At 44.7% G+C, this 27,835-nt stretch overlaps 1 protein-coding gene across 1 annotated transcript in view; it reads left to right on the top strand.

Moving 5' to 3' along the window:
* The window catches only part of LOC140466778 (histidine ammonia-lyase-like), a 39,390-nt gene extending 22,141 nt beyond the window's left edge, over nucleotides 1-17,249 (top strand). Inside the window, exons 16-20 of the mRNA XM_072562396.1 lie at nucleotides 3,920-4,085; nucleotides 7,922-8,056; nucleotides 13,417-13,525; nucleotides 14,494-14,563; nucleotides 16,742-17,249. Coding sequence (XP_072418497.1) covers nucleotides 3,920-4,085; nucleotides 7,922-8,056; nucleotides 13,417-13,525; nucleotides 14,494-14,563; nucleotides 16,742-16,801 — 540 coding nt within the window. The 3' untranslated portion in view covers nucleotides 16,802-17,249. The remainder of the gene's footprint in view (nucleotides 1-3,919; nucleotides 4,086-7,921; nucleotides 8,057-13,416; nucleotides 13,526-14,493; nucleotides 14,564-16,741) is intronic.
* The last annotated feature ends 10,586 nt before the right edge of the window (nucleotides 17,250-27,835 follow it).

Here is a 27,835-nt window from a genome sequence, read left to right as displayed (position 1 = left end):
GGGTTTCTCTTTATTTCTTCGTGGATGTGAGTGTCAGTGTTTACGCCAGCATTTATTATCTGCTCCTAGTTGCCCTTGAGAATATGGTGGTGAGCTTCCTCTTGAATTGTTGCAGTTCTGTGCAGTGGGTAAACCCACAATGTCCTTAGGGCAGGAATTCCAGGATTTTGACCCAGTGACAGTGAAGGAATGGTGATATATTTCCAATACAGGATGATGAGTGTCTTGAAGGTGGTGGTATTCCCAAGTATCTGCTGCCTGACGCCTGGAGGAAGAACACCTCGTCTTCCCCCTCCAACCCCAGGGCATCAATGTGGACTTCACCAGTTTCCTCATTTCCCCTCCCCCTATTTTATCCCAGTTCCAACCTTCCAACTCAGCAGTGCCCTCATGACCTGTCCTACTTGTCCATCTTTCAACTCCCCCTCCCACTCTGCCAAGGACATGCAGGTCCTGGGCCTCCTCCACTGCCCCTCCCTCACCACCCGACGCCTGGAGGAAGAACGCCTCATCTTCCGCCTCAGAACACTTCAACCCCAGGGCATCAATGTGGACTTCACCAGTTTCTTCATTTCCCCTTCCCCCACTTCACCCCAGTTCCAACCTTACAGCTCAGCACCGGCCTCATGACCTGTCCTACCTGCCTATCTTCCTTTCCACCTATCCTCTCCACCCTCCTTTCTGACCTATCACCTTCATCCCCACCCCCATTCACCCATTGTACTCTTTGCTACCTTCCCCACCCTCCTCCCTAACCTATCACCTCCATCCCCACCCCCATTCACCTATTGTACTCTATGCTACTTTCTCCCCACCCCCACCCTCCTCTCATTTATCTCTCCACTCTGCAGGCACCTGCCTTATTACTGATGAAGGGCTTTTGCCCGAAATGTCAATTTTCCTGCTCCTTGGATGCTGCCTGACCTGCTGTGCTTTTCCAGCACCACTCTAATCTAGACATCTTCCTTCCCACCTATCTGCTCCACCCTCCCCTCAAACCTATCACCATTACCCCCACCTCCATCCACCTATCACACTTTTAGCTACCTTCCCCCCAGCCCCACCTCCCTCCCATTATTTTACCACCTCCTCGGCTCATAGTCTCATTCCTGATGAAGGGCTTTTGCCCGAAACATCGATTCTCATGCTCCTCAGATGCTGCCTGACCTGTTGTGCTTTTCCAGCACCATACTCTCGACTCTAATCTCCAGATTATGCAGTCCTCACTTTCGCCTTGATGCTCTTGTCTGTCTAGACGGTGAGATCACGTGCTTTGAAGATGCTGTCAAAAGAAGGTTTCTGAGTCACTGCAGTACAACTTGTAGGCTGCTACTATTCTTGGGTTTTAGAATGGGAGCAGATTTGAAGTGGTGCCTGTTATACCAATCAAGTGGGCTGTTTTGCCCTGGATGGTATCAAGCATCTTGAGTGTTGTTGGAGCCGTACCCATCCAGGCACATGGGTAGTATTCGAATGCATTTCTGACTTGTGCTTTGTAGATGGTGGACAGGCTTTGGGTGTTTATTTGACTCTCTCTTGTTAGAGATGATCATTATCTGGCATTTGTGTGGAATGAATATCCCTTGCCACTCCTCAACCTAACTCTGGATATCCAGGATCTTTGGACGTGGAGTGCTGCAGTATCTAAGGAGTCCCGATGTTGCTGAACATTGTGCAATCATCAGCAAATATCTCCCCTTCTGACCTTATGCTGGAGGGAAGGTGAAGACGATTAAGCCTAGGGCACCAGCCTGAGGAACGCTTTCAGTTTGGGATTCAGGTGATTGACCTTTGGTAACCACAAGTATCTTTTTATTGTGGAAGGTTATGAAAATTTCAGAAATGAGAACCTAGAAATGATTGTAGTAATATCCAAACATTTAACTCACTCAGATGGCATTGTCACAGAAATGAATCGAAAAGTGTGGCACTGGAAAAAGCACACCAGGTCAGGCAGCATCTGAGGAGCAGGAGAGACGACTTTCTGGGAATAAGCCCTTCGTCAGGAATGTGGGGAGAGGAAGGTGGCTGAGAGATAAATAGAGAGGTGGGGGTGGGGCTGGGGGCAAGGGACGTGGGAAGGAGATAGGTGGATACAAGCAGGAGGTGATTGTGATAGGTTGGTGGAGTGGATGGCGTGGATAGGTGGGAAGGAAGATGGACAGGTAGGTCAGATCAAGAGGGCAGCACTGAGTAGGTGAGTTGGATCTGGGATGAGGTGGGGGGGGTGGGAAGATTTGGAAACCGGTGAAGTCAATGTTGATATTGTGTGGTTGTAGGATCCCGAGGCGGAAGATAAGGCATTCTTCATCCAGTCGGCGGGTGGCTTTGATTTGGAGGTAGAGGAGGCCCAGGATTTACATGTCCTTCAGGGAGTGGGAGAGGGAATTGAAGTGGTTGGCCACAGGGCAGTGGGGTTGTTTGATGTATGTGGATCATTCCATGAATCGTTCCGTGAGTTGGCATCCTGTCTCCCCGGTGTAGAGGAGACCACATCAAGAGCAATGGATGCAGTAGATGAGGTGTTTGGATATGCAGGAAAATCTCCGCTGGGTTTGAGACGATTCTTTCAAGCTTTGTACGGAAGTGAAGGGGCAAGTCTGGGCACAGGTTTTGCATTTCGGGCGGAGGCAGGAGAAGGTGTTGGGTGAAGAGGGTGGGTTTCTGGAGAGTGTGGACCTAAAGAGGGAGTCACAGAGGGAATGGTCTCTGCAGAATGCAGATAAGGGTGGGGAGGGAAATGTATGTTTGATGGTGGTGTCTGACTGTATCTGGTGAAAATGGAGGAGGATACTGCACTATATCTAGAGATGCGTGGGGTGGAATGTGAGGACCAGGATTTGGCCTCTTCCACCGCCAAATCAAAGCCACCCACCAACTGAAGGAAGAACACCTCATCTTCTGCCTTGGGACCCCATAACCACATGGCATCAACATTTACTTCACTAGTTTCCAAATCTACCCCCACCCTACCTCATCCCAGATCCAACCCTCCACTTCTCTCTTGACCTGTCCTACCTGCTCATCTTCCTTCCCACCTATCCCCTCCACCATCCCTACCGACTTATCATATTCACCTCCTACCTGTATCCACCAATTGCTTTCCCACCTACCTTCCCCATAGCCCCACCCCACCCTGCTATTTATCTCTCAATCCCCTTCCCCCTCCACATTCCTGATGAAGGACTTACGCCCAAAACATCTACTCTCCGGCTTCTCAGATGCTGCCTGACCTGCTGTGCTTTTTCCAGCGCCACACTTTTTGACTCTGACTTTCCAGCATCTGCAATCCTTACTTTCTCCCATTGTCACAGAAATATATTAAAATAGCTTGAGAGAGAGCAATTCAGAATGTGCGTTAAGAGACATTTTTATTGTCCATACCCTCAGTGAACTTGGCAGATTGCGGATACAATTGTTTCACTGTTTATTTCTGATGACTGATCTGACTCAGGAAGCAGCCTCATTACCCAGTGATATAGAGAGGACCCCACTCTCTGAGTAAGGACTGAGTGAGGGAACCATATCCAGTTTCCTATTCTGCAATGACCCTCAGGAGTGGAGGAGAGGGAGTACTCAATTGGCCAGTATCAGTGGAGTCTAGTCCTTTGTCTGGAACAGCATTGGCAGTCAGCTGGCGGACTGGGACTGAGCCCTAAGAGTTTATGTCAGAGTCACACAGAGACTCCTGGTCAGGCATGTTGTGCGTTTCCCAGAGTTCCTGCTTGCGAGCCTACAAGCTGCTGTCCCTCCCCATACAACATCCAACAATGTCGTTGGCAGTCATTTGGAGGCCAGTGTTTGGGGGTGAATTATTCAGCTGAAGAGCTGGCCTCCAGCATTTTTTATTGAAAACGGTTATAATTAATTGGTGACCGTATGTACAATGAACATAGTGACCCTTGTCTTTTTGGAACAGGCCCTTGACTATCTGGCAATCGGTGTACACGAACTGGCATCAATCAGTGAGAGGAGGATCGAGAGACTATGTAACCCGTCCCTGAGTGAACTACCTGCCTTCTTGGTTAATGAGGGGGGCCTGAACTGTGGCTTCATGATACCACACTGTACAGCGGCCGCATTAGGTAAAAACACTCACTGACTGTGGGAGTTAATGCAAAAATGTCATGAATGCTGGAAATCTAAAGCAAACACTAAGAACGGTGAAGAAACATAAAAATATAAGAGTTAGGAGCAGGAGGAAGGCCTTGCAGTCACACAGGCTTGCTCCACCATTTAATATGAACATGGCTGATCTCATCTTGGCCTCAACTCCAATTTCCTGCCCACTCTCCCTAACCCTTCCACCCATTATTCATTAAAAATGTGAATATCTCCTCCTTAAATTTATTTAGCTTCCCAGCATCCACCCCACTATGGGGGAATGAATTCCACAGACTCAACTCCCTTTGAGATAAGTAATTCCTCTTTGTCTTAAATCCTTAAGCCCTTATTCTAAAACCTCTTGATCTAGATTAGACTCCCTAGAGTATGAAAACAGGCCCTTCGGCCCAACAGGTCCACACCGACCCTCAGAAGAGTAACCCATCCAGACCCATTTCCCTACCCTATATTTGCCCCTGACTAATACACCTAACACTATGGGCAATTTAGCACAGCCAATTGACCTGACCTGCACACCTTTAGATTGTGGGAGGAAACCACAGCACCCAGAAGAAATCCATGCAGACGCAGGGAGAACATGCAAACTCCACACAGACAGTCGTTCAAGGTGGGAATCAAGCCCAGGTCCCTGGCACTATGAGGCAGCAGTGCTAACCACTGAGCTACCATGCCACCCTGTGTGAGATTGCCCCACGTAAGAGTATATCCTTTTCCAATTAGCGGTTTGGCAGTATCTAAAGACAGAGAGAGAGAGATAGAGAAAGAGAGAGACAGACAGACAGACAGAGTTAATGTTTTGAGTCCAGTATGATTCTTCTGTAGAACCAACTGCTCATCTCTCAAATAAAGCAAATAAATTGTGGATTCTGCAATTTCTTTAACTAAATGCCATGGTTTAAGAGAGAGTATGTAAACCAGAATTTCCTATGTGCTTCAGGAACTTGATGTTATGACCAAAAGAGCTCAGACTTAAAGGGACAGCTCTTTGTTCAGAGGCACTGACTCGGAGCTGGTGTCCAGTACAGAGAGGGTGGCCAAGGTACAGGACCCTATTGCTGGCTCCTAGTCAAAGGGCAGACAGCCCTGGAAGCTGGACAGCTCCACTAAGAGAGCAGGAGAATGTGATGGCGACTCAATCAATGTGACTGGAGAGGGGAATCATTATCACTCCACTTTGAGGAGAAACCAGTAGCTTGTCAGTGATTTACTTCCTGTTGCAACCTTTAGTGAAGCAAGCCCTGTGTACACTGTCCTTTGGGGTGGTGCTGCTGACTAAATGCTGCAGAACCATCTAAATGTTTGGAAATTGAGGATTAAATGTGCAAACTGCATTTCCACACCCCAATCCCACTCCCATCATCCCCAGAAAGATACCCTGAGGTGAGCATGTGTTACTGAACTGTCCCTGTCGTTACTCTCTGTTATTTCCCTAGCTTCCCAGCCCAACTCCCTGACATTAGGAAAATCTTCTCTCTTGCAAGTCATTATGGCTCTAAAAGAAGCCACTTGGCCCATTAGTTCCTTTTTGTGTCTTTGTACAGTGATTCAGTCAGTCTCATTCCCCTGCTTTGTGCCCACCTATTTCCCTAAAGTGCTAATCTCATGTCTTTCAATTTCATCGCTTCTGCAGTGACTTCCAGTCATTACCCTTCAATCTGTACAACGATTCCTTCATACATTTCACCTCACATTATCATTCCTCTGTATCTCAAGCTGCAACTTCCTGTCCAAGCCATTCACCATCCTGAATTGGAAATACATTGTGGTTTGGTCAAGATTTTGAAACTCCCTCCCTAAGGGTATTGTGGGCCAACTTACAACACATGGACTGCAGTGGTTCAAGAAGGCAACTCATCTCTACTTTGGAGAAGCTAGGGATGCTCAATGCTGACATCCCATGAATTAATTCTTTAAAGACTCACTTTTAAACAATGTCCTTTATTCATTCACGGGTTGAGGGTGACACTGACCAGGCAGCATTTATTGCCCAGAGGGCAGTTAAGAGTAAGCCACATTGCTGTGGATCTGTAGTCACATGTAGGCCAGATCAGGTAAGGACCAGTTCCTTTCTCTAAAGGGCATTAGTGACCCAGGTCGATTTTTCCAACAATCAGCATTAGACTCTTAATTTCATATATTTTATTGATTTCAAATTCCACCACCTGCCACGATGGGATTCAAACCCAAGTCCCCAGGCATTGTCTGGATATCTGGGTTGACAGTCCAACAATAATACCACGAGGCCATCACCACCCCCTTCACTCCTTGTACCATCAACTAATGGAGACAAGGAAAAAGTACGACAACAAGGAATGAATTGTCTTGAAATGCAAATGGAAAGTACTAGAAGCTTCAGGCAGACCAGCCAGCACCTGGGGATAAGACAGAAGGGTTATCATTTCCTACCAATGACCTTTTACCAGAAGCACCAACCCTTTTCATCAATGCTTCTTGATTTCTAAGTCCATCCAGAATCATCAATATTTTGCATCCTTCTGTATAATGTATTGCTTATTTCCAGTGAACACAGGTATAATACAGGCTGAAACTTCCTCAAAGTACTGCACTGTCAGAGGTGTCATCATTTCATGGATATGTTTAACCAAGGTCCTGTCTGCCCTTTAAGGTTGGTGTTTTCAAGAAGAGTAGGGGTAAGGCAGGTACTGGAGGGGGTGGAGTCCTGCAAATTGTCTTGGCCAATATTCATACATCAACCAACATCACCAGAATAAGTGACCTGCTCAATGTCACGTTGCTGTGTGCAGGATTTTCCTGTGTGCAAACTGGCTGTTGCTTTTACTGCATTACAAAGCTGACTACACTTCAAAACAGTGGCTGTGAAATGTTTTAGGATATCATGTAAGTAAGAAACACACACACAAGCAGGAGTGGAAGTAGGCCATTCAGTCCTTCAAGCCTGCTCTGCCATTTAATAAGATCATGCCTGGTCAGATTGTGGCCTCAACTCCATTTTTCTGTTTATCCCTCCAAACATCGTTGATTCATTCTGATCAGAAATGGGCCTGAGCCAACCTTGATTATATTCAGCTTCCACTGCTGCCTTTAGCAAAAGAATTCCACAAGTGAACATCATTGAAGAAAATCTGAAAGAAGAAATGCCTCCTCATCTGGTGGTTAGCACTGCTGCCTCACAGCGCCAAGGACCCAGGTTCGATTCCAGCCTTGGGTGTCTGTGTGGAGTTTGCACATTTTCCCCGTGTCTACATGGGTTCCCTCCAGTTTCCTCCCACAGTCCAAAGATGTGCACGTTAGGTGAATTGGTCATGCTAAATTGCCCATAGAGTTAGGTGCATCATTCAGGGGCAATGGGTCTGGGTGGGTTACTCTTCAGGGGGTCGGTGTGAACTAGTTGGGCCGAAGAGCCTGTTTCCACACTGTAGGGAATCTAATCTAATCTCTGGAAGACCCCTTATTTCAAAACTAATGCCCCCTAGCTCAGCATCAAACCCTCTCAAAATTTCATATGTTTTAATAGGATCACCTCTTGTTCCTCTAAACTCCCCTGAGTATAGACCCAACACCCTCAAGAAACACCTTAATCCCAGGAATCAATCCTAGGACCACTCTCTGAATTGCTTCATGTACAGCCCTTAAGCAAGGAGAGCAAGACAGTGCTCAGCAATGAAAAGTGCTATAGGAATGCTATTTTTCACTTTGTTTTTAATAAAATATGTTATGAAATTTCTTATTGATGTTGCAATGTTTAGTAATTACACACCATCACTGAAACACTGAGAACATCCAGTCACAGGCAATGACTTCTCATTTTCCCTAGTCTCCGAGAACAAGGTGCTATGCCATCCATCCTCTGTCGACTCTCTGTCCACCAGTGCTGCCACTGAGGACCATGTCTCCATGGGCGGATGGGCTGCCAGGAAAGCGCTGAGAGTTATTGAGCATGTCGAGCAAGGTAAGACTCTGTTATCGGGATTGTCATGTCAAACAATAAAACTAAGAGCAAGAGTAGGTTATTCAGCCCTTATGCTCCACCATTCAATAAGATCTTGGCTGATCCTCAATCTCTGTGCCATACATTCTGAAGGTGTAAAAGTATACTGTACCTTTAAGAGAGTTAAAAGCTAGCAGAACTACCTGACAGCACCAAGTGTTCTGAACAAGACACAATGTAACCTTTTAGTCAAGCAGCTAGAGTAGCTTGTTGCCTGGAGACAAATAAAAATCAAATGCAGCCAATCAGTTTAAATTATACACCCCAAAAAACCAAACTCCAATCAAGTTTTAATTTAGTATATTGATAATATTAAAAGTCAATGACACAATCCGATGCTTTGGGGGTATAAGACCAGGGAAAAATTGTACAGTTGAGGGAGAAGCCACAACACATGCAGACTGCCCGCAGAGTAGCTCTCTTAAAGGTACCTTTATCTATCAATGACCTGTAAAACAGAAATCTCTATAAAGAAGAAAAGAAGGCAGAGGAAGACATAAAGAGAAGATTTGATAGCTGGCTGATTTTGAAATTTGAATTTTTGGTAAATCTTAATCGGGGGTTTTATCAGACTGGTATTGTCAAAGGGGAAGGTAAAAGATAAGTTAGAGAAAGGAGTTGTAAATTGTTGTTAGTTAATTATTCTGTTATACTTTAAGAAATAAAGTTGTTAATTTTTACTTTAAATATTGACCTTTGGGATAGTTCTTGGCCTCTCAAATGTTTACAGATTACCTCACAGGGTAAATCTTTTCTGTGTTGCTGGTTTAAAATAGCAGAGGGAGGGCTTACCCCGTGTCATAACACATATATTCATTTTCTTTCCATACTCCTTGATGCCTTTAAGATCTAAATACTTATCTATCTCTTTCTTGAATATATTCAGTGACTTAGCCTTCTGTGGTAGACAGTTCGACAGGTTCATTATCCTTCAATTGAAGAAATCCTTTCTCATCTCAGTCCGAAGTAGTCTGACCCAATACTGAACAGTGGCTCAGTGGTTAGCACTGCTGCCTCACAATACCTGTGACCCTAGTTCAATTCCACCTTTGGGCAACTGTCTGTGTAGAGTTTGCACATTCTCGCCATGTTTGCATGGGTTTCCTTTGGGTGCCCCAGTTTCATTATAGTCCAAAGATGTGCAGATAATACTAAGTTGCCCATAGTGTCCAGGTATCTGATAGCCATACAGAATGCAGGGTTATAGGAGGTGGATCCAGATGGGAAGCTCTTTAGAAGGTCGGTGTGACTTAGGTGGGCTGAATAACCTGTTTGTACACCATAGAGATTCCACATCATGAGTCTATGACCCCTGTTTTTAGACTCCCCAACCAGTGAAAACATCTAGCCTGTGCAATCAAGTTCAAATTTTATACATTTCAATCAGATTCCCTCTCATCCTTCTACACTTTAGTGAATACAGGCCCAGTTGAACTGATCTCTCCTCCTAGGACAATGCTGCGATCCTCAGTATCAGCCTAGTGAACCTCCGCTGCACCCTTGTATGGCAAGTATATTCTTTCTCATGTAAAGAGACCAAAGCCACAAACAATACTCCAGGTGTGGTCTCACCAAGGCTTTGTATAATTACAGTAAATCATCCCTTCTTCTGAACTCCAATCCTCTTACAATGAAGGGCAACACATCATTTGCCCTTATTTGCTGGTGCTTAGATCCCAGTATCTCACCATTTAAATGATAAGACTCAGTCCCCGTTGAACAAACTAAGCCAGAGGAGAGTGTGTAATATTAGATCATGTCATGCAAAGAAAGGAGAAAAGCTCACTGGTCTAATTTCAATCCATTACTAATTCTACTGGAGCCCCAGTCCCAACATTGACTTTAGCCAAGTGTGATTGGTACATTTATCTAGCACTTTAACCCAGTCATTTCATAGCTATGTGTTTTAGATACTGCCGCTTCTGCCAATTAAAACACTTTTGACTCATTACTCTTAAAAAAAAGTTTCATAATACTGATCACCTTGTTTAAAACCTCCTTAACCCTCTGTACTCCAAAAAGACCAATTCCAGCTTCTCAAGTCCCTGAAGATGATTGACATTTGTTAAGTCTCCCTTTCTTATTGCTGAGAGTCAGAATTGCTATGGCAACATAATACTTTTACAAGTGACGAAGCTTCATGATATTATTTGAAAACTCAGGTTCTAAAGTGGAATGAAAGCAAGTATAGCTTTAGGTTTGATTTGTATTTCTATATTGTAGGTGACGACAAAGAATTGTTTCAGGTTCTGGTTTTCATCTTAGTAGAGTTGCTTGGAGTCCATTTAAATGCAATTATCTGAGGTCTTAAAGTCTTTAAGGTGAATAGTTTAGTGCTTTTGAAACAAGGGTAGAAGAGAGAAAACGAAAGGACTCAGATTGCAACAAGGTATCACGTGACACAAGGAGAATGAGCCAGAAACATGTTTCCTTTGAGGAAGAGAAACCCATCCAGAGGGTAGAGAGACTGTTCAGAGTGAAAATGCATGTAAGTTGTTCAGAGTGAAAATGCTGGTAAGAGCAGCAGTGCCAATTAACAGTCTCCAGAATGGTCCGGGCAGAAGAAAATAACTCCTGAGTGGCTGAGAAGTTAGTAAGAAAAATGCTCCAGAAACAGAAGTCTTAAAGGTGTCAGAGAGAAGATTATGGAATGCAGACATTTTATGAGCAGGAACAGCTTCTGCCTAGGTATTCTATCCAGCTCGCTCATGATTTTGAAAACTTGTAGCAAATCTCTCAGCTTTCTTCGCTCCAAGAAGAACAGTCCCAACTCTTTCAATTTATCCTTATAACTGATGATTCTCATTCCTGGACCCAACCCTGTAAATTGTTTCTGCACTCTCTCCTATAGAATTCACATCTTTCCTATAATATGACACCCATAACTGTACACATTACTCCAGCTAAGGTCTAACAAGTGCCTTGTATTGTTTCAATGTTAGCCTAATCCTGGATATTATCCAGATCTTGTTGCATGTGAACATGGACTACTTCACTATCTCAGGAATTGTGAATGTTGCTGAGTTGTGTAGTCATCGACAAACATCCCCACTTCTGACCTAATGATGGAGGGAAGGTCATTTATTGTAGTGTAATTATCTTCATCCTAAATTTCTACTTTGCTATCAAAACTCTCGAATTCTCTCTCTAATCCTCTTTGCCTTTCCACAGTTGTTTCCTATTTAAGCCCACCCAAACCATTGGTGAGCTGCCTAGGTGGAACCTTGCATGATTTGATGTCAGATTCTGCTTTATAGTCACTCTCATGTACTGCCTTGTGGTGTTTCTTTAAGTTATGGGTGCTATATAAATCAAAGTTGCTGCTGTTGTTAATTTGGTTGTTTAAATTATTGAATAATCCAGATTTGAAAAGGAAAACTCTAGATTCTGTTTTTTTGAAGCATCTGTGTAATGGTTAGTGTACAGCTTGTCATATGGGAGACTGGGATTTAAGTCACTGATGGCAAGGCTGCAATTTTGACTGTGGCTCAGTGGTTGTCACACCCCAGTCTGAGCCAGGAGATCGTGGAGTCAAGTCCCACTTTCGCTGTCAGAGCCCAATTTATAACGATGCCATGAATTACTGACTTCATTTACACTGGCATAAAGTAATTATCTCTCCCATTGTCTCAAACCACTTAAAAAGTTACTGTTTATACAAATGCCCATTCCATAACCTTGTTTACAGACTGCTGAACAGGTTAATTACTCATGATCTCTTCTCGAGGGCAATGTGAAGAGAGAAGAGAGCGCGGTCAATAAGTGGGAAACTCTCATGCTGGTTGGACTCGTACCTGGCGCAAAGGAAGATGGTTGTGGTTGCTGGAGGTCAGTCATCTCACTCCAGGGAAGATCATAGAACCCTTGAGTGAAGAAGCAGGCCATTTGGCCTATCAAGTCACCACTGACCCTTCAAAGAGCTTCCTACCTATACCATCCTCGTACCCTACCCCTGTAACCCTGTATTTCCCATGGCTAATCTACCCTAGTCCACACATCCTTGGACACTATGGGCAATTTAGCAAGGCCAATTTACCTAACCTGCACATTTTTGGACTGTGGGAAGAAACCGGAGCATCCGAAGGAAGCCCACACAGACACAGGGAGAATGTGCAAGCTCCACATAAACAGTTCTCTGAGGATGGAATCAAACCTGGGTCCCTGGCACTGTGAGGCAGCAGTGCCAATCACTGAGCTAATGTGCCACCCATGAGCCACCGTACTGCCCATCAAGGTGGGAATGTGTTGGAGACAGAGCAAGAATGGTTTACAAGAACAGTTTCGGGTCTAGCAAGTATCTTGTACAGTAAGGGTATTTGATGTCTCACCATAATGGGTGTTGTGAAACCTAAAAGGTTGCAGAAAAGATTTACAAGGATGTTCCAGGGTTGGAGGGTTTGAGCTAATGCAAGAGGCTGAATAGGATTATATTTAGATTAGATTCCCTACAGTATGGAAACAGGCCCTTCCGCCAAATAAGTTAACACCGAACCTTTGAAGAGTAACCCACCAGACCTATTCCCCTACATTTACCCCTAACTAATGCATCTAACACTATGGGCAATTTAGCAAGGCTAATTCAACTGACCTGCATACCTTTGGCTTGTGGGAGGAAACCGGAGCACTCGGAGGAAACCCACGCAGACACGGGGAGAATGTGCAAACTCCACACAGACAGTCGCCTGAGGCGGGAATCGAACTGGGTCCCTGATGTGTGAGGCAGCAGTGCTAACCACTGAGCCCCCGTGCCAGCCATTGGGGGTATGGGAAAGAATGACATATGACCTTATAATGATTTATAAAATCATGACGGGCATGGATAGGGTGAATAGCCAAGGCCTTTTTCCCAGGGGAGGATAGTCCAAAACCAGATGATGTAGGTTTAAGGCGAGAGAGGAAAGATTCAAGAGGGACCTGGGGGGCAACCTTTTCATGCAGAGAGTGGTGAGTGTATGGAATGAGCTGCCAGAAGATGTGGTGGAGGCTGGTACAATTACAACATTTGAAAGGCATCTGGATGGGTATATGAATAGGAAAGGTTTGGAGAGATAGGGACCAAATGCTGGCAAACGGGGTTAGATTAATTTAGAATATCTGGTCAGTGTGGACAAGTTGGCGCAAAGGGTCTGTTTCCTTGCTGCACACCTCCACGACTCTGTAATGTATCCTTCTTTGACTCAGTGCCAATACATTGTTCATAACATTCCTTGAAAAGTTAAAGGCACCATATAAATACAAATTTGGTCAGTTGGCATCAAGCTGAACTAGCTAAATGTTAGATTGACAATTGACAATCCTCTGTGGGAACAATTTTCTTCCAGTTCTTGCTATCGAGCTCCTTGCAGCATGTCAGGCTCTTGAGTTCCTGCGTCCACTGCACACGACGGAGCCGTTGGAGAGAGTCTACAAGCTGGTTCGCTCAGTGGTGAAGTAAGTTAAATTCACACTCAAACATTTCAAGAAATCAGTGCTATTTGTGTGTCAAAAAATGAAGCATTTCTGTTGTTAAAGTTCCTGATCTACTGTTCAAGTAGACTTCCAGAAGGAAGTAGCAAGTAGAAAAGAGAATCAGACAATATATGAAACACATGGACCCCAAGTGTTAACAAACGATCTTTACGATGGAAGTGAATAACCAGACCAAGCTCCAGTTCCCAATACCAAGAGTCATAGAGTCATAGAGGTGTACAGCATGGAAACAGACCCTTCGGTTCAATGTGTCCATGCCAACCAGATATCCCAACCCAATCTAGTCCCACCTGCCAGCACCTGGCCCGCATCCTCCAAAACCCTCCTATTCATATACCCATGTGGCTGTGTGAGGATATATGGGATACATGTGCCTCAAATTTCCTCCCATTAAACAGGTGAAAGACTGCAACCATTGTTTTCAGTCCCCACTCCATTCCCCAGCCTCAAACTCCAATCCCTCTTCTGGGCTACAGTCTAGGTTGAAGCCAATCTGTTCACAACTACAATTGGAGCATCTGATCTATTGGGACTTTGTCTAAGACCATCATGTCATTACCTGCCTGCACCCCAGGCTCAGCTCATTCGCTGCCGAAACCCTCTTCCATGGTCCCTCTGAGAGTGATTATCCCAATACTCCTGATGGGTCTCCCCACATTCCGCTCTGCACAAACTTCTGAGTTTTCTGTGTGTATTTTGAAACAAAGACAGGAAATGCCTCTTTTTCTCAAACATGTTCAGCTCAATTTTTGTTGATCTCATGCCCATGAAACCTTCACCAGGCAGAAACCAGGGGCCCAGACTGACCTAACCTGCTTCCATTCAATACTGGTCTTCAGCCTCTTAGAGATTTCTGAGAACAACTCTAATCCTATGCTAGATTCTGAAGTTTAAGTCTTGCTTGTTGTCTTTCTGCTTCTGTTTCACAGGCCTTTAGTTAAGGATCGATTTATGGCCCCGGATTTTGAAATTGTTCAGCAGCTGCTGACTGAGGAAAAGGTGTGTTTTTTTTAATTTCTGTCATGTAGTCTGGGTCAGCAGCATTTGTTGCCCAGCCCTAATTGGTCTTGGACTGAGTGGCTCTCTAGATCATTTCAGAGGGCAGTCAAGAATCAACCACATTGCTGTGGTCTGGAGTCACATGTCCATCAGACCAGGTAAGGACGGTAGATTTCCTTCCCTAAAGGACATCAGAAAACCAGATGGATGAACCAGCCAGATTTTTAATCAGGAAGATAATTGAGGAAAAGGCAGGAATGTAGAGTTGAAGGTGATCAGATCAGCCACAATCTCATTGAATGGCAGAGTAGACTCAATGGGCTGAATGGCCTACCCCTGCTCTGCCCCATTCTGAAGAAGGGTCAGGGAACCCAAAATGTTCATTCTGTTTTTCTCTCCGCAGATGCTGCCAGACCTGCTGAGTTTCTCCAGCAATTTCTGTTTTTGAAACTAATAAAATATTTGTTTGCTTCATCAGTTCAGGTGTAGAGCTAGAGAAATAAATGACTAAACCCAGGCCTTGATCACTGAGGAATGCGGTAGAACCCTGGGCTGTTGGGCTGAACTCACAATGACCTTTGTTCACCTCTGAACTCTGAGACGGCCCAGTGGAATTCATATGAACATGGGAGTTGTGAGTTAAGATAGGATTGGGGGATGGGGTGGAGGCGGTAAATGGTGGCTATCTGAACAGCTCAGGCTCACACACTCATTCACACACACTCCCTCACACTCACAAATTTGCTCACCTTCATTCTTCCTTCCCCACACACAGTCATTCCCATACACCTGCTTACCCTCTCCCATTCATACACAATCACTCTCTCAATCATTTCCTCACAAATACACTCTCACTTACTCTCTCATGCACACATTCACAGAATCCCTACAGTGTGGAAGCAGGCCATTCAGCCAATCCATACCGACCCCTCTGAAGACCACTCTCCTTAGCCTATCTCTGCAACCCTGCATTTCTCATGGCTAATCCACCTAGCCTGCACAGCCCTGGACACTATGGGCAATTTAGCACAGCCAATCCACCTAACCTGCACATCTTTGGACAGTGAGAGGAAACTGGAGCACCCAGAGGAAACCCATGTGGACATGGGGAGAATGTACAAAATCCACGCAGTCACCCAAGGTTGGAATTGAACCCAGGTCCCTGGTGCTGTGAGGCAGCAGTGCTAAACAATAAGCCACTGTGATGCCCTCACACACACACAAACACACACACACTGAAACAAACATGGAAAGGCACACTGAAACAGAAAATATAGACAAGCTCAGACACACAGGACGCTAGGTTCATCTTGCTTATCAGGTCAGGCAGCATCCGAGGAGCAGGAAAGTCGATGTTTCAGGCATAAGCTCTTCACATTCCCAAAACATCGACTCTCCTGCTCCTTAGATGCTGCCGGACCTGCTCTGCTTTTCCAGCACCACACTTTTTGACTCTGATCTACAGCATCTGCAGTCCTCACTTTTACTTCATCTTGCTCATCAATCAGACTGTAAAAGGCAGTATTTCATGAGCACCTTTCACATTATTAACAGCTTGTTAGATTTAATGGATTTCTGTCGGTGTCTACACTTTTGTATTGTAGGAAACAAAATAGCTAATTTTCATACACTACAAATTCCCACAAAAGCAACGAGAAAATTATCAGATAAGCTATTAATCTATATGAAATCTGTGTATGCATGTCAGCTTATGTCTATGTTTCAGTATATGTTTCAGTATGTGCTATTTTTTGCCAGCCATTAGTCTAGTGTTAATGTCCTGATTGTGAGTTTTGCTTTTTTTAAGTACAAAAGCAAGATTTATCAAGAATAAATAAAGGAGTTAAAATCCATTCGTAAATCTGCTTTCCACTGCAGCTGTGGATCCTGGAATTGGGATTTGCATTTGGGTAGGGAGATTGCAATTTTCATTGAAAGAATGGATTGGTCAGTGAGAAGGTCAAACACAACAATGACCATAACACCTCCATGTTGAGTGATTTCTGGAGAGTTTGGTAGCCATATTATATTATCTCCTAGATATATAAAAATGTCCCAGTAAATTGCTGAGGGATTGGGTTCAGCTCCAACTGGGGGCAGGAAGCTTGTGAACTGATTTTTAACAAATTTGTGAAATGCTGGTCTAACTGTTATATCCACAACGGTTTCTGTTCACAGGTTTGGCAAACAGTACAACCATATATTGAACACCATGAGTCACCTCAAATACCAGAATAGACAGAGTACGGAGTCCAAGCATTCCGTCAATAGGTGTGAGCCACCATAATCACAACATGATCAGAAATATTAATAAACAGTGACAGAGAATTGCAGTATCTGAAAAGGACAACTGAAAGGAAGCTGGACACCTTGTATAGTTTGAAGGTATAGAGACTGTTAGCCTCCTGTCACAACAATAGAGTGATGATTCCTAAGATTTTGCCTCTCATTCCAGACTCTGTTCCAGGTATTAATGTTAAAAGTTCACTCGCAGGATGTGGGCATTGAACATGGAACATGGGCCAATACAGCACAGGAACAGGCCCTTTGGCCCATCATGTCTATGTTGACCATATGCTATTCTCAATTTATCCCATCTGCCTGCTATCTCTTCTTCCCCAAGGAATTTTTGAATACTTGAAAATCCAAATTGAAGATGTTTGGATTTTCACCAGTTTCCCCATTCCCCCCCCCCCCCCCCCCCCCCCCCACCACATTATCCCAGTCCCAAGCCCTCTTGACCTGTCCATCACCTTTCCCATCTATACGCTCCACCCTCCTCTCCGACCTATCACCTTCTCCCTCACCTTCATCTACCTATTGCACTCTTAGCTACCATACCCCCCAACTTCACCCCCTTCCCATTTATCTCTCAGCCCTCCCTGGCCCACAAGCCTCATTCCTGATGAAGGGCTTATGATTCTCCTGCTCCTCGGATGCTACCTGACCTGCTGTGCTTTTCCAGCACCACACTCTCAACACCAATTTCCAGCATCTTCAGTCCTCACTTTCTCCTAGAAAATATTTGGGAGCAAGCAACTAGCAAAGCTGGCATTTTGCCCATCACAAGATATCCATAAAGGTGGTGACGGAAGATTTACTTGACTTACTACAGTCTGTGTATAGTCTTGGCCCGCCTATTCATTCCTGATTTCTATTTTCCGCATTTGCACAGGCAACCCCACGGCACAAACAATGCTCTGTTTTCAGTATCATTGTAAATCAATTTGTACACAAGTCAGAGCACAATACAGCACAGTATAAAATAACAATTCACAAGTACTAACAAATGTTCACACATTGGATCCTTAAAATTAAATGAGATCTCGTTTGTAAGTGCGAGCTTTCGAACATTCATAAAGCAGGACCACCTCTCCCCATACTGATTTCGCTATTCTATAATTACAGGTTAAATTGAATCATTAACCTTGTTCCTATCCACTTGAATATCTCATATTTCCAGAAGATCACACTCCATTACTAATATTTCATCAATGAAGATACTTGAGATTCTGACCTTTCCAGTTCACTGTGATGTCTGAGACTGGGGCTAACTCAGCCATTTTCTGCAACAGTCTTTCCCTTTGTCTTCCTTGTGCCTCCTGATACTCTAGTTGGCACTCTACAGCATCATTGATTAATCTGTCATTACTTAGACCTATTTCCACCTCCCTAATATGACCTGACTCTTTGTCTGTATCAGCTAATTTACTGAAACCCTTATACAGCTTTACTTAACCCTAGGCTTGACTTTCCAACACATTTGGTTATACATCCATCTCTCAGCCTCTGTAAGCTTCAACACATTTAAAAACACTGCTGGCCCGTATCCTAACTCAACCCTATCCTTGTACATTAGCTCTTGTTTAAAGAGGACTTCCATGTTAAAATTCTTTGTATTGAAATCGCTGCATGGCTCCCTCAACCCTCTCTAGGTATGTCATTTCATTGATCACATAAAAACCTCTAAGATATCTGCTCCTCCAATTTGCACATTCCTGATTATCATTGGTCCACCACTATCTGCTGTGCCTTCAACTGCTGTCAGAATCCTTTTTATTCCCAATCTCTTCATCTCTCTATCCCTCTCCCTTTTGGAAATTCTTAAAATCTACCTCTTTGACCACAATTTTGGACCACGATTTATTATTGTCACGTGTACCTAGGTACAATGAAAGGTCTTGTTTTGCATCCAGTGCAGGCAGATCATACTATACAAAATGTAATATGGTAATAGAAAAGAGTGAAGAATACAATGTTACAGCTACAGAGAAGGTACACAAAGAACAAGATCAATATTAAATGTAAAATTTGAGAAGTCCATTCAGAAATCTAATAACAGTGAGGAAGAAGCTACTCTTATATCTGTTGGTATGTGTGTTTAAGTTTTGGTATCTTCTGCACCATGGAAGAGGTTGGAAGAGATTGTAACCAGGATGGGAGAGGTGTTTGATGATGTTGGCTGCCTTCCCAAGGTAGCGTGAAGTACACATGGAGTCAATGGATGGAAGTTTGGCTTGCGTGATAGACTTGGCCATGTTCACAACTCTCTGTAGACCTAGCCTAATATTTGCATTTGTTTAATAATCATTCCTGTAAACTGCTTTGAGTTGTTTACTATGTTGAGGAATTTTACATGGATAACCTACAGGGCTCTGACACTGATTTCTAGGTACCTAATCCAATATCTGGTCCCAGTCCAGCATTTGAGGCTGGGCCTTCCTCACTTCAAAACACTTTTCTCCAAATTTCTCACTAAATTGACTTAGAGTCATAGTCATAGAGATGTACAGCACAGAAACAGACCCTTCCGACCATCTTGTCCATGCCAACCAGATATCCCAACCCAATCTAGTCCCATGTGCCAGCACTTGGCCCATATCCCTCCAAACCCTTCCTATTCATATACCCATCCAAATGCCTTTTAAATGTTGCAATTGTACTTGCTTCCACCCACTTCCTCTGGCAGCTCTTTCCATCCACATACCACCCTCTGTGTGAAAACGTTGCCCCTTAGGTCTCTTTTATATCTTTCCCCTCTCACCCTAAACCTATGCCCTCTAGTTCTGGACTCCTTACTCCAGGGAAAAGACTTTGTCTATTTATCCTATCCATGCCCCTCATGATTTTATAAACCTCTATAAGGTCAACCCTCAGCCTATGACACTCCAGGGAAAACAGCCCCAGCCTATTCAATCTCTTCTTATAGCTCAAATCCTTCAACCCTGGCAAAATCCTTGTAAATCTTTTCTGAACCATTTCAAGTTTCACAACATCCTTTCGATAGGAAGGAGACCAGAATTGCATGCAATCTTCCAAATGTGGCCTAATGAATGTCCTGTACAGCCGTAACATGACCTCTCAACTCCTATACTTAATGTTCTGACCAATAAAGGAAAGCATACCAAATGCTTTCTTCACTATCCTATCTACCTGCAACTCCACTTTCAAGGAGCTATGAACCTGCACTCCAACGTCTCTTTGTTCAGCAACACTCCCTAGGACCTTACCATTAAGAGTACAAGTCCTGCTAAGATTTGCTTTCCCACAATGCAGCACTTCCCATTTATCTAAATTAAAATCCATCTGCCACTTCTCAGCCCATAGGCCCATCTGATCAAGATTCCGTTGTAATCTGAGGTAACCTTCTTCGCTGTCCACTATACCACCAATCTTGGTCTCATCTGCAAATTTACTAACTACATCTGTAAATTAATCCTTTAATCTCCCACGTTCCAGGGAAAAGTGCCTCAGCCTATCCTCACAGCGCCAGAGACCTGGGTTCAATTCCCGCTTCAGGCGACTGACTGTGTGGAGTTTGCACGTTCTCCCCGTGTCTGCGTGGGTTTCCTCCGGGTGCTCCGGTTTCCTCCCACAGTCCAAAGATGTGCAGGTCAGGTGAATTGGCCATGCTAAATTGCCCGTAGTGTGAGGTAAGGGGTAGATGTAGATGTAGGGGTGTGGGTGGGTTACGCTTCGGCGGGGCGGTATGGACTTGTTGGGCTGAAGGGCCTGTTTCCACACTGTAAATAATCTAATCTAATCTAATCCTGAGAAATCAAACTCTCCAGTCTCGGTAACATCCTTGTTCATATCCAAATCATTTATATAATTGACAAAAAGTAGTGGACCCAGCACCGATCCTTGTGGCACTCCACTGGTCACAGGCCTCCAGTCTGAAAAACAATCCTCCACCACTACCCTCTGTATTCTACCTTTGAGCCATTTCTGAATCCAAATGGCTAGTTGTCCCTGTATTCCATGAGATCTAACCTTGCTAACCAGTGTCCCATGGGGAACCTTGTCGAATGCCTTACTGAAGTCCAGATAGATCTGCCCTCATCAATCTTCTTACTCAGAACATTCAGTGGTTTAAACAGCCTTTCATATGCAAACTTTCTCAACATCTTTCAGGAAATCTAGGAACACTACAACATGGCACTCTTGATGTTTGCACAGTCTACAAACATGTGGGTGTGTTGGTCAGAATTTTTATTGCTTGCGTAGACACATCATCAGTTGGACTTGCACAGACTTTCTGTATTTTCTATTTGATTGCAGCATTTGCCATTCTTCTTTCTTTGTCTCTGGAATATAAAGAGAAAATTGCCTATGTTCTTTTGTTTGTCAGTACTGGAGTAACAGGTCTATAAATAAAAAAGTAAAATATTGACTGTTTGAGCCCATATCTCAAATGAGCCTGCACTATTTGATTACTGTGTCAACATTAATATATACATAATCACACAGCACAGCCCAACTTGTCCATACCAACTTGGTTTACTAAACTGAACTAGTCCCATTTGCCTGCATTTGGCCAATATCCCTCCAAAACTTCCCAACCAATGTACCTGTCCGTATGTCTTTTCAGTGTTGTAATTGTAGTTTCCTCTACCACTTTCTCTGGCAGCTCGTTCCATATGCACAACACCCTCTGTGTGAAAAGGTTGTCCCTCAGGTCCCTTTTAAAGCTTCCCCTCTCATCTTAAACCCATACCCTCTGATTTTGGACTCCCTACCCTGGGAAAAAGACGTTAGCTATTCACCTCATCTATGCCCCTCATGATTTTATAAACCTCTGTAAGTTAATCCCTTAACCTCCCACGCTCCAGGGAAAATGCCTCAGGCTATCCTATATTTCCTGAGAACTCAAACCCTCCAGTCTCGGTAACATCCTTGTAAATCTTTTTGCATCCTTTCCAGTTTAATAGCATCCTGCCTTTATGATTGTGAGAAGATTTGTAGCTCAGGTTGATGTTCTGATTGTAGTTTAGCTTGCTGAGCTGGTGGGTTTGTTTTCAGGCATTTCGTCACCACGCTAGGTAACATAATCAGTGAGCCTCCGGTGAAGTGCTGGTGTTCTGTCTCCCTTTCTATTTATGTATCTTGGTTTGTTAGAGGTGCGTAATATCATTTCTGGTTCTTTTTCTCAGAGGTTGGTAAATGGGGTCTAAATTGATGGAATTATTGATGGAGTTCTGGTTTGAATGCTAGAAATCTAGGAATTCCCGTGTGTTTAGCCTGTCCTAGGATGGATGTGTTGTCCCAGTCAAAGTGGCGTCCTCCTTCACCTGTGTGTAAGGATACTAGTGAGAGACGGTCATGTCTTTTGGTGGCTAGTTAGTGTTTGTGCATCCTGGTGGCTAGTTTTCTGTCTGTTTGTCCAATGTAATGTTTGTTGCAGTCTTTGCATAATATTTTGTAAATGACAGTTGTTTTGCTGGTTATTGGTATGGTGTCCTTTAGGTTCATCAGCCGCTGTTTTAGTGTGTTGGAAGGTTTGTGGGCTGCTATGATGCCAAGGGGTCAGAGTATCTGAAAGTCATTTCAGAGATGTCTTTGATGTATGGTGATGTGGCTAGAGTTTCTGGGCACATTGTGTCAGCTTGCTTTGGTTTATTGTTGAGAAATCGGCAGACTGCTATATTGGGTATCTGTTGTCCTTGAATATGCCGTACAGGTATTTTTCTTCCGCTGCTCGTAGTTCCTGGGTGCTGCAGTGTGTTGTGACCTATTTAAATAATGTCCTACTGCAGCTCCATTTGTGGTTGCTGGGATGATTGCTTCTGTAGCTAAGTATCTGGTCGGTGTGTGTTGCTTTCCTGTAGACGCTGGTCTGCAGTTCTCCATTAATTGTCCGTTCCACTGTGACATCTAGGAAGGGGAGTCTGTGATTGTTCTCCTCCTCTTTTGTGAATTTTATGCCAGTAAGGATATTATTGATGGTCTTGAAAGTTTCCTCTAATTTGTTCCATTTTGTGATGACAAAGGTGTCATCCCTGTAGCAGACCCAAAGTTTGGGTTGGATCGTGGGGAGGGCGGGGGCACACTGTTCGTTCGACATCAGACAGACAGGCAGAAAACTAGCTACCAGGATACACAAACACCAATTAACCACAAAAAGACATGACCCACTATCACTAGTATCCTTACATACAGACGAAGGACACCACTTCGACTGGGACAACATATCCATCTTAGATTCCCTACAGTATGGAAACAGGCCCTTCAGCCCAACAAATCCACACCAAATCTCTGAAGAGTAACCCACCCAGACCCATTCCCCTATCCTATATTTATTGCTGACTAATGCGCCCAACACTATGGGCAATTTTGCATAGCCAATTCGCCTGACCTGCACATCTCTGGATTGTGGGAGGAAACCGGATCACCCGGAGGAAACCCACGCAGACACGGGGAGAATGTGCAGACAGTCGCCCAAGGCAGGAATCGAACTCAGGTCTCTGGCGCTGTGAAGCAGCAGTGCTAACCACTGAGCCATTGTGCTGCCCCATCCATGCTAGGACAGGCTAAACAGAGACTGCACAGGAATTCCTCGAGGCCTGGCATTCAAATCAAAAATCCATCAATAAACACATTGATTTGGACTCCATTTACCAAACTCTGAGAAAAAAAACGGAAATGATATCACCCACCTTAAGAGACCAAGACACATAAATAGAAAGTGGGACATAACACCAGCACTTCACTGGAGGCTCACTGATGATGTTACCTAGCATGGAGATGAAATATCTGAAAACAAACCTTCCAGCTCAGCGACCAAACTTACAACCTGAGCATCCTCCCTGTAGCTGGGTGACTTGAATTGTACACAGTACTTCAAATATAGCCTTAACAATATCTTGTACAGCAGTAACATGACATCCCAACTCTTCCACTCAATGCTCTGACCAATGAAAGTAAGCATGCCAGACACTGTTGTCACCACCTTGCATACCTGTGACACCACTTTCAAAGAACTATGTTCCTGCAATCTGAGTTCTTTCTGTTTGACACCATCCCCCCCCACCCCCTTAACTGTATAAGTTCTGCCATGGTTTGTCTTACCAAAATGCAACACCTCGCATTCATCTTCTTCAATCAATCTTTTTGGACAGAAAATAGAAGGGACTTAGGGGTTTTGCCCGAAACGTTGATTTTCCTGCTCCTTGGATGCTGCCTGAACTGCTGTGCTTTTCCAGCACCACTCGGGTTGGGGGAGTAATCACTCGGATCCTGAAAGAGAGAGTGCTAGTTTGGAGTATACAGCAACCTCCTAATGATGTGGCTGTGACCCACAGAATCAGATTGCTTTGTTGCATTGAACATGGTACATCACAGTTGGCATTTACCAAACCAAGATCAATCGATTCCCAACAAAACTGTTTGGGCGATCAGTGTGGGCTCGATGGGCAGGATCGCCTGCTTCCACACTGTATGGGTTATATGGTTCCATGGACTTTCCTCAACCCTTTCAATAACATTTTGTTTTTTGGAGGGGAATAAATTGTAATGTAGCCTCCAGTTTTGATTCATTCTCTGAATCGGACATTAATTGCCCAGTGCAATTAACCTGGGAATGTGGTGGTGGGTCAGTCAAACCGGGTCATTTCAGAGGGGTGCCAGACAAATAGACATCACCCTGAACCTTCATGTATCAACCCCCACACATTCCGATATTGGGGAGCACCCGCTATTATCAGTGAATTCACTATATGCAGGAATTCTAAACTGGGGGTGAGGCACAGCTGGTTAATTCCACCACACACTGACCATCCTGGGGAATCTGTATGACAGCCAGGCTGTAGCACACTGCTCTACAGTTACAAAGAGCACTTCCACTGTGTCATTACTCACTGGGACAGGGCACTGAAAATCAAGCCCACTGTTCACAGTGTCAACAATAATATAAAAAGCTTTAGTCAAACTGCCCAAAGTCCCCAATTTATTGGACTGACAAATTCAGGTTACAAGAAAACACTCACAAGCTTTGTGTATTAACGAGAGTAGCTGTTCGTCGCAAAGTTTTCAATTTAAATGGATGCTTTCGAAGGGTTCCAGGAAACTCAAGTGGAATTTTCAATTCCTTGCACAATTCCTTTGGGGTCTGCTATGATGGGGATCCCATAGGGTTCCCGTGCACTCCTCCTTCCTGTACTGGAACAAAGACTGAACAAGGGCTGATGAAGGGCTTATGCCTGAAACGTCGACTCTTCTGCTCCTCGGTTGCTGCCTGACCTGCTGTGCCAGCGCCACAATTTTTGACTCTAGACTCCAGGACCTGCAGTCCTGACTTTCTCCTGGAACATAGACTGTCAGGTTGGATGGTGGTCCTGGCTATCATGTTCTCCATCTCTGAGATCATGAAGCCAACATATCAGGGTGGAATTGCACAACTCTTAGGGGATAGGCCATGAGGATGGAAGCCGACCGAAGAATGTGTCACGATGGGAGAGTATGTCTAAACCTACATATGAATCAGGGATAGGAGTAAGCCATTCAGTCCTTTGAACCTGCTTCACCATTCACTAAGATCTAAGACTTGATCATGATCCAACTCCATTTGCTCCTGCAATCCCCCATCACCAAAAATGATAACCTTTGGTGAGAGGTTCCTGTTGTAGCAATGGTGCTGCTGTCCCGCACCAAACCCCATCTTAATCTCAGTTGGGTACTGGCTGACAGGGATAGCTCAGCCCCCAAGGCAATTTACCTAATTGAGGGAGTGTGTGCTCCCCTCCTCCAAGTGCAGTCCCACCAAAGACCTCCACTCCCATATTTTGGATCAGTTACAGCCAGAAAATGATGTGTTGTGTCTCAGTATTTCAGTCTTCCTTTAGAGATAGGCTTCTGATACCATCACTGTGTCACAGCCTGTGAACTGAGGGGATAGAGATCTCATGTTGGTGGTGGAGGGAGTGGATGTGGTGCCAATGAAGTGGGCTGATTTATCCTGGATGGCGTCAAGTTTGTTGATGTTGCACTCATCCAGGCAAACGGGGAATATTCCATCACACTCCTGACTTGTGCTTTGTAAATGGTGGACAGGAATGGGGAGTTAGGAGATGAGTGACTTGCTGCAGTATTCCTAGTATCTGCTCTGCTGTTGTAGCCAATGTATTTATATGGCTAATCCAGTTCAGTTTGTTTTCAGTGGTAACCTTCGGATATTGAGTGGGGAATTCAATGTTGGTAACACCATTTTATGACAAGGTACAATGATTAGATTATCTCATTGGAGATGGTCATTGCCTGGCATATGTGTGGTCTGGATATTATTTGTCACCTCAAATCTTGTTACATTTGATTGTGGACTGTGTCAGTATCTGAGGAGTTGCAAATGGTGCTGAGCATTTGCTGCAATTCCCACTGTCTCCAGTTTTCTTGAGCACCTTGATGCCACACTTGGTTAAATGTGGTTTTGATGTCAAGGCATATAACTCTCACCTCTGGAATTCAGTTCTGTCTATATTTGAATAAAGATTGTATTGAGATTAGGGGCTGAGCAATCCTGGCAGAACTCAAACTGGGCATCAGTGCGTTATTGAAGAGTAAGCGGCACCTGACAATACTGTTGATTACCTTTCCATCACATTAGTGATCAGAAGCAGATTGATGAGGCATTAATTGATTGGATTGCTTTTAGAATAAAGGACATACATACCTGGGGAATTTTCTATATTGTCAGGTAGATGCCAATATTGTAGCTATATTGGAAAGGCTTGGCTAGGGGAGCAGCAGGTTCTGGCACACAGGTCTTCAGCACAATTGCCAGAATGTTCTCAGGGCTCATAGCCTTTACAGCGTCCATACTTCCAGCTTTTTATTAATATAATATGGAGTGAATTGAATTGGCTGAAGACCAGTATCTATGAAGCTGGATACTACTATTGGAAGAGGCTGAGATGGATCATCCACTTGACATTTCTGGCTGAAGATTGCTGGGAAAACCTTATGTTTTGCATAGAAGCATTGGCTCTTCCATCGTTAATGACGGTACATTTGTGGAGCCTCCTTCTCCAGTGAGTTGGTCAATTGGACATGGCAAGACTACAGAGCTTAGATGTGTGGGATCGCTGAGCTCCATCTATCACTTGCTGCCTATGCTGTTTGGCTTGCAAGTAGCCCTGTTTGGTAACTTCACCAGTTGACACCTCATTCTTAGGTATACCTGGTGCTGCTCATAGCTTGTCCTCCTGCACTCTCCACTGAAACAGTACTGATCCTCTGACTTGATGGTAATAGTGAGTGGGGGATATTCCGGGTTTTGGAGTTGCAGATACTGTTGGAGTACAATTTAGCTACTGTAGATGGCCCATAGTACCTCATGGATGGCAAGTCTTGAATTGCTAGATCTGTTAAAGGGCTGTCTCATTTGGCATAGTGATATTCCTCACAACACGATGGAGGGCATTCTCAATGTGAGGTGGGGACTTTGTCTCCACAAGAACTATCCGGCAGTCACTCTTACTGGTACACTCATGGACAGATGCATCTGTAGCCGGCATATTGGCGTGGATGGGGTCAAACAGGTTTTTCCCTCTTTTTGGTTCATTCATCATCTATCCCAGAATTAGTCTAGCAGCTATGTCCATTAGGACCTGACCAGCTTGGTCAAGTGGACGTTGAAACCCTGCACTTTCTGTGCCCTTCCCACTAGTTGCCAAGGGAGGGGCTGCCTGAGGGGGCGGGGGAGGGGACGGGGCTGGCTCGAGGAGGGGACGGGGCTGGCTCGAGGAGGGGAAGGGAGGGTGCGACGCGGGAGAGGGGTGGGGCGGGGCTAGAATGGGTGCACGTGCTCGAGGAAGGGGAGGGGCTGGCTCGAGGAGGGGAAGGGAGGGTGCGACGCGGGACTAGAATGGGGGCGTTGGCTCGAGGGAGAGTGGCTGGTGGGGGCGGGGCTGGCTCGAGGGTGGGTGGCTGGTGGGGGCGGGGCTGGCTCGAGGGTGGGTGGGGGCGTGGGCGGGGCTGGCTCGAGGGATGAGAGGGAAG

The sequence above is a fragment of the Chiloscyllium punctatum genome, chromosome 44, assembly GCF_047496795.1.
Source record: "Chiloscyllium punctatum isolate Juve2018m chromosome 44, sChiPun1.3, whole genome shotgun sequence".
In the NCBI taxonomy this organism is placed as follows: domain Eukaryota; kingdom Metazoa; phylum Chordata; class Chondrichthyes; order Orectolobiformes; family Hemiscylliidae; genus Chiloscyllium; species Chiloscyllium punctatum.
This window is presented reverse-complemented; position numbering and strand designations above follow the sequence as displayed.